The sequence below is a fragment of the Rhinatrema bivittatum genome, chromosome 2 (genome assembly GCF_901001135.1).
Source record: "Rhinatrema bivittatum chromosome 2, aRhiBiv1.1, whole genome shotgun sequence".
Taxonomy (NCBI): Eukaryota; Metazoa; Chordata; class Amphibia; order Gymnophiona; family Rhinatrematidae; genus Rhinatrema; species Rhinatrema bivittatum.
Genome location: NC_042616.1, coordinates 207,640,203 through 207,655,251, shown reverse-complemented (window position 1 = coordinate 207,655,251; position 15,049 = coordinate 207,640,203). Strand labels below are relative to the sequence as shown.

The window sequence follows — 15,049 nt, the reverse complement described above, 5'->3', positions numbered from 1 at the left end:
GAACACAATATCCTCCCTCTCTTGCAGCCCTTGCAGCAATGTGCAATGCTCCCATGTATCCTTGTTTCATATAGGATAATTTGTGTTGCTTTGCTTGCTATGTGGAAGGGAGTCAGGTGGGGGTGAGTAGAATAGTAGAGTCATTACTTGGTCAGAGCAGTGTAGATTTGCCTTTCCAGGCTAGCAGCAAACACTGGAAGACCTTGGTGAGACTTTCGTGTAACTGGATGTGGTCATTACCTGACAAGGCTCCCTAGGATAGAGTGGAGGCTCAGGTGATGGCAGTACTACACCAGATGATGCATACGGCGAAGAGGAGGGGCCAGAGCTGCAAGGCTCTTTCTTCAGCATTCTGCTGTTCAGAGTCTGGTTTCTCAGGCTATTTTGGTATCGTCTGCACGTTTCTGTTTCTAATTTGTCGTCCTTACTTCTATATTAGGTTGCCTGTCTGTATGTGACTGAAGTGCAGTATTTCTGCTCGTATGTAGTTTCTCTGTAGTAGTGCAGCTTGCTCTGTTATTCCAATAGGTGATGTATTAATGTTCTAGGGCCTGGTATTATATTTGCATTGCTGCTTTTTCATAAGGTTGCAGTTACTTGAATCCTGAGAATCAGTGCTGTGACTCGATGGCAAGGTTCTAGATGTCTCTTTCTTTGCAGGAGTTTGTGTTACTTCACAAGCTAGCAGTGGAGGGATATTTTTGGCTGAGGAGACACCAGAATTTGATTTTTTTTTTTTTCATGTTAGTTGTAACATGAATTGTCCTAGCTCTGCGCTGCACCTGTTCTAATGATTAATGCTATTTTATTGTAGTTATGATGATTTCTGGCTTTCTGCAAAGAGGATTCATGAAAGAATACATTGTTTTGTTACATGATTGGATCTGAATGTTTGTTTTCTTTGCTTTTTATAAGATATACTTGTGCGTTTATAAACTGCAATAAATTGAAAATAAATTGCTACAGATTAATAAGAAATGTTTAATCCTGGTAAGTGCTTGAAATAATTGAGGTAAAATATTTTGATGTTTCATGCATGATGCATAATGGCTGTTGCAAACTACTTAGAAAGCCATTGTAGGTGCAATATATGGCATTATTTGTCAATAAGAATACAACTAGTAGGTCTCAGACCTGCATGCCTATAGCCCACCCATGTTAAACTTGTGCCCACCCAAAAAATCAATTCTGGCTATGCCACTGGTTTGGCTGGCATAGATATTACATATCTTATATTTGTCGGTTAATAAAGTTGTAGCCCTTGATATCTGATTTAGGAGTCTGTATTTCTCTGTGAGGTAATTATGTTCACGTGAGACTCTGTGAAGGAGAGTGCAAGCAAAACAAAGGCCAGATAGTCCTGGTTGCCCAAATTATGCAAATATTTGGTTGAGTAATTTTCAAATGCTAGCAAGTCGCTTTGCATATTTATTCCACGCAGGGAGAAAAAGCACACTTTACATGCAATGTAATATTCTGATCAGCACACTCATTTACTTTGGTGATAGTAACCGCTCAGGCTGATTATGAAAAATATATTACTGCATAACCAGTGCAATATATACCAGCTACAAATATACAAATTAATAAAAGAAAGAGCAAAGGGAGATTTAAGCCCCTGAGAACATCTAAGCTAGTATGTTAAGAAGCAGTAAAAAACTAGGGGTACAAATGTCTATCCCCTTTTAAAAGAGTACATTTCATTACCATAATTCTGTAGTTTGATAAAGCGAGCAGCTACTGTTAAAATGATAAACTGAATTAAAATTACCTCTGCAAGAAAAAGCAATTTGCAAAGCTCTGCTGTACTGTATTTTTAAAGAATACCTATTCATTTTTAGACAAAGAAGAACCTGTTTCATTTGTAATATAAAACTAGTACCCTCAAAGATCTCCAGCATGAACTGAAATCACATAATTGATGCTCACAGTTATTCAGCTATGATCGGGCATGGATAGTAAAACAAACAAAAAAAAACTATTAAAACATTTTGTCACACAAAAGTAACCTGAAAACTCCCAGCCTCTTGTTGTTAATATTAAACACATACTGGCTGGTCCTCATTTACTGTCATTTGAACACCACAAACTCCATGCTCAGCTACCTGGTCAATGATCAGATTGCAAAACTCAAGCAGAAGAACTATAATCCGTGCAGGAATGTTGTAAAACTTGGAGTGGCTCCAAATCAAGCATATGGTATGAAATAAAGGTGGAAATAAAACGTGGATCTGTGGGAATTCGGCCTCCTGCAGAAACTCAATATGACGTCTCAGTGGTCTCAGATACAACTCAACATTTTGAGCTTCAACAAGTGCTTTGGAAAAAAGAATAAGAAACAAACAGAACAGAGGAAGCAAGTCAGCAGGTACAATGGTTATTTCATTCAGAAATACAAATAAAGATTTTTTAAGAAAGGATAAAATCATAGCAGTTATGTTTTTTGGATCACCAACAACGCCACTATACAACATGTTGCCAACCGACTGCCAGGCTGTTTAATCATCTTGAACGTTTTCAAATTGTAAGTCATAGCACCAATTAGAAGGTTTACAGATGTCCACACTATGGTGTACAGATATGTATAATTTAGGGGGTAGAGGTTGTTTATTTGTTGTAATATCCATGTAATGGAAGCCATATTTCCAATGTATACATGGCAATTCGTAATATTCTTTCTAGTATCAATTCAAAATTATATGGTTGTGATGTTTTAAAAATTTGTCAAGTTTCGCCCCTATGCTTACAGGAGCAATTCAGGTCAGCAAGGCAGTGACAAGTGAAAATACATGTGCTCTTCTTGATTTTGACAGTACTATACTAGAATCCATATTTAAAGGCAGCTCTCTCCCCTTGTATTATCTATGGAAAAAAAAATACCTTTAGCAAATCTGACCCAAAGTGTGCTATTCTAGAGATGGAGTTTCCAAGTCAATGTGGTTCCTAAACTCACAGCTTTTGCAGGCCAGGTCTAGTGCACAATTAACAACAACAAAAAAGTTGAAATTCATCTGCAAAATAAAGCAAACTTTCACTTGCCCCATACTTCCAAACAAACGTGTGCAGTACTGATAGTGACAAGGACATCAAGAGGCCGACTTGGATGGGGAAAGCGATTCAAAGATACAAAGTAGTTTAAGTTAAATTTAATTAAAAACACTTTTACTTTGTCAATTAAATAGATGTCTTCCTCCTGCCACTAGGAAATTCTCTGTGCTTATGCCGTACATATAGATATGTTCACCTGTTTTTAAACACAGTGGGGTGGATCTTCAAACCTGCGCGCGGGCGTAGATTTGTTTGTGCAACCCGGCGCGAACAAATCTACGCCCAATTTTATAACATGCCGCGCGCATGTTATAAAATCCAGGGTTGGCGCGCGCAAGGGGATGCACAATTGTGCAACTTGTGAGTGCCAAGCCGCACAGGCTTCCTCCGTTCCCTCCGCCCCCCCCACCTTCCCCTCCCTTACCCACCCCCCAGCCCTATCTAACCCCCCCCCCCCCACCATTATCGTTGAAGTTACGCCTGCCTCCGGGCAGGCATAACTTGCGCACGCCAGCTGGCTGCCGGCATGCCATCCCCCGGCACGGCAGCTGTTCCGGAGGCCTCGGACCTGCCCCCAGAATGCCCCTGGGCCGGCACCCCACCCACGGCCCTGCCCCCAGAATGCCCCTTTTTCGGTGCCCCGGGACATACGCGCGCATATGCGTGTAGCCCAAGAAAATCTGCCCCAATATGGGGTCAATTTTCACTATGCAGCTATATTTAAATTGTTCCAAATCTGGGTGGGTCTGGGAATGGAGTTAATTCAGGGAGAGAAAGTTGAATAGCTAGCCCTGATTTCATCACTAGCCACTTATCTTGGCTGGCCAAGTCTAGGTGCTCTGCTTAGATACCTTTCCCTGAGACTAATAAGTAAAAACCTCCCTGAAGCATGATACTCTCCCTACTGACATCTGATAAATATTTTTTTTTAAAAAAAGCTTCCCCTAGCTGTAACCTCCTCCACCCCCACTTTCCTATTCCTCCTGGCACCCAAGAAGAATTAGAAATGATGGATACCAAGACGGCATGAGCTGTTCTGTCGGCTTGGCTGAGGGTTTTCTTGGGGTAAGTTTGGTAGATTCCGAGGCATGCCAGAACCTGGAGATGAAGGAGAGAGGATTGTGGCTTTCTTCATTTTCTGAAATCAAGGTGGAAGAAACTGCCCATTCTTTCTCCTCCTCCAAACTCACTAATTGTTTCTCTGACACATCCTCCAAACTCACTAATTGTTTCTCTGACACATCCCACCCGCCTCTTCATTTCTACCTTCCATGCAATCATCTTTTCCTCATCAATCACTTGCCACTGGGTCTGTTCTCTTTTCCTTCAAACATGCTGTGATCGCATTACTCCTCAAAATACCTTCATGAGACATACCTTCCATGCTATCCCATTTCCCTCCTCCTTTTTGCATCCAAACTAGTTGAACATGCCATTCATTTCTGCTGTTTTGACTTTATCTCGACAGTCTGGATCTGCTCCAGTCTGGCTTTCAACCTCTACCTTCCACAGAAACCGCTCTCACTAAAGTCTCCAGTGACCTCTTTATGGCCAAAGTCAAGGACCTTAACTCAGTCCTCATCCTCCTTGACTTATCAGCTGCTTTTGGCATCATGGATTGCTGTCTACTTCGAGACACTACATCCGAATGGATTTCAGGACTCTGCTCTGTCCTGGTTTTCTTACTTCTCCCGTTGTGCTTTTACTGCATTCTCTGGTGGATCTCCCTCCATGATTATTCTGTTATTGCTCGGTGTGCCTCAAGGCTCTGTCCTGGGCCCTCATCTGTCATAGAGACACTTCTTCCCTCAGCACTTTGATTTCCTCCAATGGTTTAAGCTGATGATTCCAAGATTTCTCTTTCTATGCCACAATCTCCTTCACAAATCCAGTCCCAAATGTCAGCCTGATTGTCTTATCACCACCACCTGGATGTCCTGCCACAACCTTAAACTTAACATGTCCAAAATGGAACTTTTTTCTGCCCCTACCCCCCTGACAAGTCTGCATCCCCTCTCCCCTCTTTTTCTGTGGATGGCACACTCATTCTCCCAGTTCTTTCAGCCCATAACCTTGGTGTCAATCTTTGATGTCTCTTTCTCCTTCGCTATGTGCATTCAAAATACTGCTAAATTGTGTCAGTTCTCTCTCTATAACATAGTTAAATGCAGTCCCTTCCTTTTTAAGCCTGCTAACAAAATGCTCATCTATTCCTTTAACACCTCTTGCTTAGACAAATGCAACTATCTCTTTGCTAGCTTCCCATTAAATCAGCTTTTCTCCACTGCAATTTATTCAAAATGCAGCCGCATGACTTCTTTCCTTAAGAATGCAATGATCATGTACACCTTTCTACTCGTTACTTTGCCACCTACAAATGCGAGTCTGTACAGTGCTGCATGCATATGTCTAGTAGCTGTAGTGGCTGGGGATGGGCTGCCAGGAGAGAGAAAACAGAAGATTATGGCTTGGGGTGGTTTCAAATTTTCATCTGGTGCCAGGAAGGAGAGAACACAGAGGGGAGAAATCGCAGCTTGTTTACTTTTTTTTTTTTTTTTTTTTTTAAGAAGGCTTAACCAATTAGTGCTGATGATCAGTGCTATCTGGCTAAGTTTGATTGGGCAACCCAGGTGTAATGGCTTAAATCTAAGCAGTCAAAATTCTGAAAACCTAGAACAAGTTAGGTTCATCTGTAAATTCACTTAAATATAATGTTAAGTGGCAGCTATTTGAAAATTGACCCCTTTAGTCTTAATCTCATCTAAAATGACTTGACCAACAAGAGACTGCTTCAAATAAAAAGCACAACTATATGTGTGCCTAACTGGTCATGATCAGAGTTACTGAAACTCAGGTCTTATAGTAATTTTATGAAGTATATTTTGTAAGACAGAGAATGGCTATTTCACCATCTCACAAACTCTGGCAAAACCTTGCCTGGTCTCATGAGTCATTGAAAACCTGTAGGCATTTTCATACAAAGATGTGGGCAAGTTCCAGGTTTTTTTCTGGGACTATCTACACTACTTTGTCACTTTTGGACTTTTCTGGTTCTCTTGCTTTTTGACTGATACATTCTGGAACCCTAAGCCCTCACTGACATCATAAAATGTCCCATGGTATGAAAAGGTAAATATAAAGTATGCTCAAAAGCATTTACCCAATTCACTGGAGCACTACAGTTTATTACAAATTCTTCACCACATCATACATGACTAAACAAGAGAGACACCAAGAACATTTTTTTTTTTTTTTTACCATTCACAACCTCCTTGAAAAGATTTTTGAATGTGGGGTAATAGCTGCTTTCCTTGTCCTCTAGTGATTTAGCCATCTCTTGAATAACCGGAGCCTGGAGCTAGAAAGGCAAAAAAAAAAAAAAAAAAAAAAAATATATATATATATATATGCATATATATTCATCAAGTAAAATTTATAAAGGATTTTAAGAAATGTTTCCCTCCTATCTGAATAAAGAATTTTCAATAATGGCCAACTTTTTTTTCATGAATTTTGTGAGGTAGAAAGCAAGGCCTGCACCTTCCCAACTCTGTCATCCATCTACCATTCCATCCAACAACAAAATACAAGCAAACTAGATCAATAAGAGCTCTCACATTTGTAGGTCAATGCATTTTAATTACTTCCTTTTTTTTTTTTTTTTTTTTTTTTAAGGGGGCTTTTTACATCTCTCTCTGACAGTGGAACATTTTATTAATTAGCCAGATGGAAATTTTCCCACCATATTATTATGGCGTGACATATACAGAGAAAAGGGTAGATACCTCCAGTTTATCTGCTCAGCAAGTGGAAATGTGCTAAATAATATGCTTCTTTCCCAAAAGAAGAAATATACAAATCACTAAACCAATCAGGCTGTGTGTTTTGGAAGTAAAAATGTTGGAATTGTCTAGTTGCTATGAGCCAGCAAATTTTACATACTGCTGGACAAAGCCTTCAGGGTCTTTTCCAAAACACCTGAAATATGCCACAAAGTTTAGAAATATGAATATACAGTTGAAAACAAAGTAACAACTGATGCATATTCAAGCACTGGAATCCTTCCCACTTACAGCTTGATTCATTAAGCTTCTTTTCGAGCCCCGAAAGTGGGCAAGAAAGTGATTTGCAAGGGAGTTTCCTGGTAAAAGTATTTTAACATCTATAAAAAGAAATTGTAGGATTAGCTCACCTGCTTATATATATTTAAGAGGTTGTCTTTCCTGGTCTTCCAGAAGTTCAGCTCAGTTTCAGGCCCTGAATTGAATCCCTGGCGAAGAAGCTGTGAAGAATCTTTTCTGACTACATCCCTTATCTGCTGAGCCCACTGAATAATCACAGACTCAAATGCATGGAGGGCTATTCTATCATACTCCTGTCTGTAAGAAATAAAAAAAAAAACCAAGCAAACGTTCTGAAAAGGTATGACAATAAGGAAAAACTGATAGAAACATGTCTATTATAATAAAATTATAATTGATGGCAAATCAGGATGGAGGCTGAGGCAACTGCTGTGTTGGTAAATGCAGGGATGGAGGTTCTGGAAGCCAAATTTAGGCTCTTCGGTAGAAAGCTGAACTCCAGAACTTCCAGGGTAGCATTCTCAGATCCCCAAGGGAAGGCAGAGCTCCGGAGTCTCAATGTGTGGGTGAGACGATGGTGCAAGGAAGAGGGATTCAGTTTTGAAAGGAACTGGGGAACCTTTTGGGGAAGGGGGGGGAGTCTTTTCCAAAGGGAAGGGCTTCAACTGAACCAGAATGGAATCGGGCTCCTAGCGCTAACCTTTAAAAAGGAGATAGAACAGCTTTTAAACTAAATCAAAGGGGAAAGCCAACAGTCACTCAGCAGCGCATATTTCGGAGGGAGGTATCTTCGAATGATACTAATGAAGCATTGGAGTTAGGGCATCCCAACAGTGAGGTTCCAATAAGAAAAGTAGTCTAAGTGCCGATAATTAAAGAATCACCCGAGTTAAAAAACACACTTTGAAATGTTTGTATGCTATGCCAGAAGTCTAAGAATAAGATAGGAGAATTAGAATGTATAGCAGTGTACTTTAATTGTACTTATGTATTGCTTCTCCTATTAGGAAAAATTATTGTTATAGTCCCTGAGGAAGCCTAGGGTGGGCAAAACAAATAGGATCCAATAGTGTTGTTTGTATACAATAATGTATTAATAAAAGGGTTATTTGTGATAAAGCAAACAAGTGTTTCCTTTGTGCATTGTTAAAAAATACCATCTTAGAAGCGCAGTCCAGGTGTATTCCAGGCAGGTGGAAGGAAGGTCAAAATTACCAGCATGGCTAATAAGTGAGGTAAGAGAGGCTATTTTAGCTAAAAGATCTTCATTCAAAAATTGGAAGAACCCATCAGAAGAAAATAGGATAAAGCATAAGCATTGGCAAATTAAATGTAAGACATTGATAAGATAGGCTAAGAGAGAATTTGAAAAGAAGTTGGCCCTAAAGGCAAAAACTCATAATAAAAACTTTTTAAAATATATCCAAAGCAGAAAACCTGAGGGAGTTGGTTAGACCATTAGATGATCGAGGGGTTAAAGGGGTACTTAGGGAAGATAAGGCCATTGCAGAGAGACTAAACAAATTCTTTGCTTCTGTGTTTACTGAAGAGGATGTTGGGGAGATACCCATTCCAGAGACAGTTTAAGGGTGACTATTCAGATGAACTGAACCAAATCACAGTGAACTTGGAAGATGTGGGAGTCCAGATTGACAAACAGAAGAGTAGTAAATCATGTGGACCACTGTATCTCAAATTACCATCTGGGATCTCTCCTAGAGGAGTTTGTAGATTGGCGAGTGTCTGAGGCACTATCGCATTTGGACAGGGCAATAACAAGGACACTATTTATTTATTTATTTATGAATTTTTAATATACCGACATTCGTAGGGCACATCATGCCGGTTTACAGTCAACTCTTGTAGCAAGGAAAGAGAAATTACAAAATAACAGGGAAGGGGGAAGGAGAGCAGGAATGGAAGAAGGAGGGGGGGGGCGGGAGAAAGGCAAGCACGTAAGTAGTGTGAAGAACAAAGGTTGTAGAGCATTAGGGGAGAAAAAAGTGACACAGATTGTGGAGAAAGGGGATGAAAAGTGCACCATAGCTTTCTACTACCATTGAGGATTAAAACAAGAGGTAAGGAGAACTGAAAATGGATGTTGAAAACAAAGATCCAATTAATTGAAAACAGAATTTAAAGCAACAACAACTATTTTATGGTCATTAAGGAAGACAAAAAAAATTCAACTCACTAACCAAATTGATCCAATTTAGTAAACTGAAATAACTATTTGCAGTGATCAACTAACAGCCTGTCTCCATACACATATAGCAGCGATTCTCAACCAGTGGGTCGCCAAGCACCAGCAAGTATGTCGCAGCTCCTGGTGTCCCACTGCCCTGGTTGTGCTTCTCTCCCATACATGGGAATTCTCCAGATTTGACCCAGAGACTCTGGAAATCTAATGAAACTGCAGGAGCTCCAGGCCAAAACCTGAAAATCTCCAGTATCATGCTTCCATTTTGAAACAGCCTGTGTGCATGCCGTAACCAAACAGAAGGTTCCTCCTTGCCTCTACAGGCCAATTGGAAGCCTTCACCCTTCTTCCACCAGTGAAAATAGGAAGAAGGGAGGAAGTCTATGATTGTCTGGTGGGGCAGGAAGAAGGGGGCATCCCATCTCCCCAGCAGAAGCAGAAGACAAAGGGCATTGTCGAAAGAAGATGGAGAAGGTTCATGACTGCTGGGATGCTCAAAGGAGGAGATTGCTGCTGCTGGTAAGGAGAGGGTGTGAATGTGAGGAATGTGAGCAAACAGGTCTGTGAAAATGAGCATGAAAGTGAAATTGTGAGTGTGTTAAGAGTATGTATGCATGAGAGGAGAAAGCTTGTGTGCATACCCCAAAGCCTGTCCTTACCCCAACTAATGGATGAAATCTCAGGGTGACTATAAACCAAAGCTCCCAAGTATATTCCCTCCCTCTCCTCCATCACAGTGAGCTGCAGATATTCTTCCATTAACACTGCTGCTATTCTGTATAGGCAGGAATGGCCGCAGCATTAGTGGAAGCTGGCAACATCAGCAGCATGGCCCTTTCTTCTTCCCACCTACACAGCCTGAAACAGGAAGTAATGTACAGTGGGGCACTCAGAAAGAGAAGACCATGCTCCATAAAGAACTGAGCAGCATGGGCCTGGACCAAAATGAAGCGCATCCGGCAATCCCGAAGATCCCCTCCCATTGCGCAAGTAACAGACATCCGACCATACATGCGTGAACCAATTATAAATTTGGGTGCGTATGGCTTCCTGGGGAGCAAGATGGCCGCCGAGTGAAAGGCTGCGAAAGACGCTCGCTCCGTGATTTCCTAGAAAACTTTGCTTTACAAGATGCCTCACTCAAAGAGAAAAGCCAAGCTCCGAGAGGCGATAGCCTCATCTTCGTCGCCGATCTCGGAAGCTGGCCAGACACGGATTGAAACGTATTTCGCCGCTGAGGCAGCAGGAAAAACGCCGGTGGAAGCAGCCGCTGCAAACGCTGATTTTGGGCGGATCTCGGCCTTGCTGGCTAAAGAAGTCACCCTTAGTCCCGGCGCTCCGATAACCCCCCCTCCCCGATTCCATCTGAAGCTGTGCTTGGAGGGGTAAGTACACCCGAATTACAATTAATGCTTGGAACTGTTGCAACTGAAAATATTTTGAAGAGTAACTTACCCCAAGCCAGTACAGACGAGGAAGAAAATGCTATCAGGGAGATTGTGAGTGGGGAAACTACAGGGGGGGGGGGGGGGAAGAAATGGCTCAAAGGCCCCTGCTGGGGACGTACACGCCTGCTGAATTGCCGAAGACGTTTACACTGGAGTCGTTGTGGCATGCAATAAAAGGCCTGGAGAAGGCAGTTATGGACTTGACCAATGTTACTCTACAATCTAATAGTAAGATACTGAATCTGGAGAAAAACTTAATGGACCATACTAATACCTTACAAGGAATGGAACAACGTATGGAAAAAGTTCAATTGGAAACTATGAGAGTAGAGAATATAAGTGTGAAGAAACTAGAGAACTTGGAAAATCAAATTAAATACCTGAACCTTCGGGTTTTGAATTTCCCATATATAAAAGAAATATCCGCATATGATATGTTGAAAGAGTACATGATAAAGATCTTGAAGATTCCATCTGAGGGATTACCAGTGATCTCAAAAGTATATTATTTACCGAATAAGGAAGAAAAAGCATTGAATTTGACTCAGATTTTGGAAATGTCTACTGAAACAGAAATTAAGAAAAGAATGACTTTATTTCTTCAATGTACTTTTCCTTCAGATAGGGATCTTATTTTAAAAAGATATATGAGAAATAGAGAGGTAGTATATTATGGGAGCAAAATCTGGATATACCCGGATATATCCCGAATGACACAAGAGAGACATAAGAAATTCTTGGCATTCAGGTCTGATGTTGTGGCCAAAGGTTCCAGTTTTAGTCTGAGGTATCCCAGCAAATGTGTAATTAAGCATTTAAATGCGAAATACATTTTCTTTGAACCTGCCCAACTACAGAGGTTTCTTGAGCCCAGTAACCCCCAGAACCTGTAGTTATCGTAGCTAATATAGAAGTTTCTGTTGCATTCTCACGACGGTCAATATGCTTTTTCAAATTATGTAAAAATTTCTTGTAAACCGCCATGTTTAAAGTCTCCCCCAATTTCTTGGAATAGTAGATAAAAATATGTTATGAATGACTGAGTAAGAGATGAAAAGTCTTATTATTTTAAAAAATTATATGATGGATGTTAATCTACATATTGTATTATATTTGCTGGAAGTGAATATTGAAAATTAATAAATATTAAATTAAAAAAAAAAAATTTGGGTGCGTATGTGTGCGCGAATATCGTATTTTATAACACACACGCCGATGCATGAGTGTTATAAAATAGTCATGCCCATGTACACATGCTCGGAACCACACGCACATGGCCGCCTGTGTTTTTTTGTTTTAAATCAACCACAAGATAGTGGAGGGAGGGGCGTACCATTTGGAACAGCCCCTCCACCAAGGGTACTAGGATGGCCAACTCCCTAGTACTATAAAAGCAGCCTACAGCATAGCTTAGTGTGGCATTTCGATTAGGAGCTAGAGAGAGGAGGAGTGTGTTTTTAAGTTTGTTCCCCTGCTTGGGTACTGGGTTTCTCAAGTTGGGCCAATATCCTAGTGGGAAGGGGATAAATGCTAGTTCCATATTTTGATTGAGACTTGATGTTTTTGCAATTTTTTTAGATTTCCTTCTTGCGAGAGCCCTGATATCTCTGGCTGGAGGATTTTGGGGTATCCACCAGTTAGAATAGATCAGGGGACAGGAAAGACTCCAATGCTCTCCAGCCCTCACAGAGGGGTCTGGACCAGAGGTGACTCACTGCAAGTTTTTCTGAGATTTTTTCCAGTTTTGTTAAGATTTTTGCTGAATTCCCAGGAGGAAGTTTGTGGCCACTCTTCCTACCTGAAGAAGGGACATTAGTAGTGAGCTGCTGTGTTCCCAGTTACTAGACTTTTCCTAAGAAAAATCCCATTGTGACAACTAAGGAGAACTGTGAGTAAGACCTATAATTCTAATCTGAGGACACTCAACCAGAGTCTTCACTCAGAGAAATGCTTTGGGGAGACTGTGGAAAGACTGTAATCCGTTTTTCCATCCATATGTTTGGAGGGGTTTTTCAGTCCAAACTAAGGATAACCTGTCCAATTGGGGACCTTACTTTTCCAAGAACTGGAGGGTAAGAGACACTTGCACAGATAAAATTGGAGAACTGTAAACTTCACCTTATGCCAAAACCTGATGTGAACAGTGCAAATTTGCTACTTAAGAACTCAGACAGTAAATGTTTACTTTTGGACACTGAATTGGAGCCTCCAAAGTTTCTGCTGATACTACATCCCTTAACAGTGAAGAGAATGGTTTCTCCCCCCCCCCGAAAACAACCAAAACGTCACCCCTGTCTCGAAGGATTTAGTCCTCCCCCCATTGGAAAAGAACACTGTCCTGGGGCCTGGAACTGGTTTGGAGTGGGAGAAAGCTGAAGGATTGGCCCTGGGACCCTCGATTGCCCCTGCTCTCTTGGCCGCTAAACCAAGTACACTGCTATGGAAAGCAGTTTTATAAAAGTTGTAAATACATATCTGATCTAAATTTATCAAATAAGTACTGGAATAGATGTGCCCATTTTACCATATTAGGGGGCTAAATTATTACTGTCCATGGGAACTTTAATCAATCACAGATATAAATTAGTGAAACATACCCGTAACATTTTGTTCAATAATAACTACAAAGCAACCATGCAGGTTACACAATGCATGTGCTCCTAAACTATGAAACAAGAAACAAGTTTTTCCAAAGACAGCACCAGTCAGAGCACACACTTTTCATCATTCCTTACTTATTATTGCAATAAGTTTGGCAGGCATCAATCTTTGCTGCAACAGTGGGAATGGGGAGAAGAGTTCGTCCAGACATCAGACCCTTTACAACATGCACCTTATTCCGCATGTTCTCCACATGGTGTTCCATATCTTGTGAAACGAAACGTGGCCAAGACCTGTGATTCTTCTTGTTCGAAAGAACTGGCACCAACACCTGAAAAAGAATGGGCAGGAAATGAGGAAGTACATCAACCTCAGAACGCTTCACTGCATTCAGTTTCTGTTCATTCTGCACAACGAAATCGGTCTAAGAATCCATCTAAGCTTCTGTAAGCCTGCTTACAGAAATCAGCGATCCATGAAGATCTGATAATGTTTATCTTTGCCTAACATTTTATTTAGAATAAATCACTAGGAAGGAAAAAAAAAAAAAAAAAAGACACTATGGGCTGGGCTCAATTTCCCCAAACTTGGGACTTAACAAGAATTTGCAGCATTAAGATATTCAGCGACTTCTGGCGCCTTGCATTTCTCAGGATTCCTACTTTATATGGCTTTCAGGTCCCATCTTGTCATCCCCCCCTCAGAATCATATATCTGATTCATTACAATATGCATGACCTACATCTTCCCTTTTCGAATATGCAGAGTCACTCTCCTGATGTCTCCCACTTATGGCAGTAGATGGAGAAACACAAGCATGCTTCTGTTATGTCAAGTCTATGGGTAAAACACAAAAAAATGCCTGTCCACCTTTCCTCACTTAAATATGCTGAAAAGCACTCAGAAATCCTAAATACCTAGGTAATCAATGAGGGAAAAAAAATCTTTCATTCAACAGTATCATAATTAGAAGGTAGTTAAAGAGTATGCTATACAGAAGTTAGGAATGGCTTAAATATATGTAGAAATCCAAAACATGAAAGGGTCTTATTTTTGATTACCGTGGTTTGCTCTTAGCTCAACAAAAGCTTTGCAAATCAAGCAGGATGAAGTCCTTCACAAACATGCATGCTTTTTCAATGTTAAAGCTTCAGACTGCATTCTAACCCCACCTAGGATAGGATGTGATAGATAGCTCAGAATTAAGAACATAAGAAGTTGTCTTACTGGGTCAGATCAAGGGTTCATCAAGCCCAGCATCCTGATTCCAACAGTGGCCAATTCAAGTCACAATTACCTGGCAAGTACCCAAACATTAAATAGATCCCATGCTACTGATGCCAGTAATAAGTGGCAACTCCCTAAATCAACATGATTAATAGCAGTTTATGGACTCTCCCTCCAGGAGCTTATCTAAACCTTTTATAAACCCAGCTACACTAGCTGTTTGTTTTGGTTTTTTTTTGTAATTTAACTTTTTATTTTGACAAACAATAATATACATGCCAGTAATTTTCATACAGCTACATCTCTGCAGAGATAGTCAGATTATCCAAACATTTTTATACTCCCAGCCCGCCCCCCCACCCAACCCCCTACCTAGAATACAGCAAATCTCTTAGCTAGTATAGTTGTCGCAATGAAACAGCATGCCCCACATGAACAGTAAA

General features: G+C 40.7%; 1 protein-coding gene across 1 annotated transcript in view; it reads right to left on the bottom strand.

Annotated features, from left to right (window-relative positions):
• DNAH11 (dynein axonemal heavy chain 11) overlaps positions 1-15,049 on the bottom strand; it is a 725,796-nt gene that overhangs the window by 610,969 nt on the left and 99,778 nt on the right. The window contains exons 3-6 of the mRNA XM_029589065.1: positions 13,514-13,710; positions 7,241-7,427; positions 6,307-6,406; positions 2,106-2,317 (exon numbers count right to left, since the gene is read on the bottom strand). Coding sequence (XP_029444925.1) covers positions 2,106-2,317; positions 6,307-6,406; positions 7,241-7,427; positions 13,514-13,710 — 696 coding nt within the window. The remainder of the gene's footprint in view (positions 1-2,105; positions 2,318-6,306; positions 6,407-7,240; positions 7,428-13,513; positions 13,711-15,049) is intronic.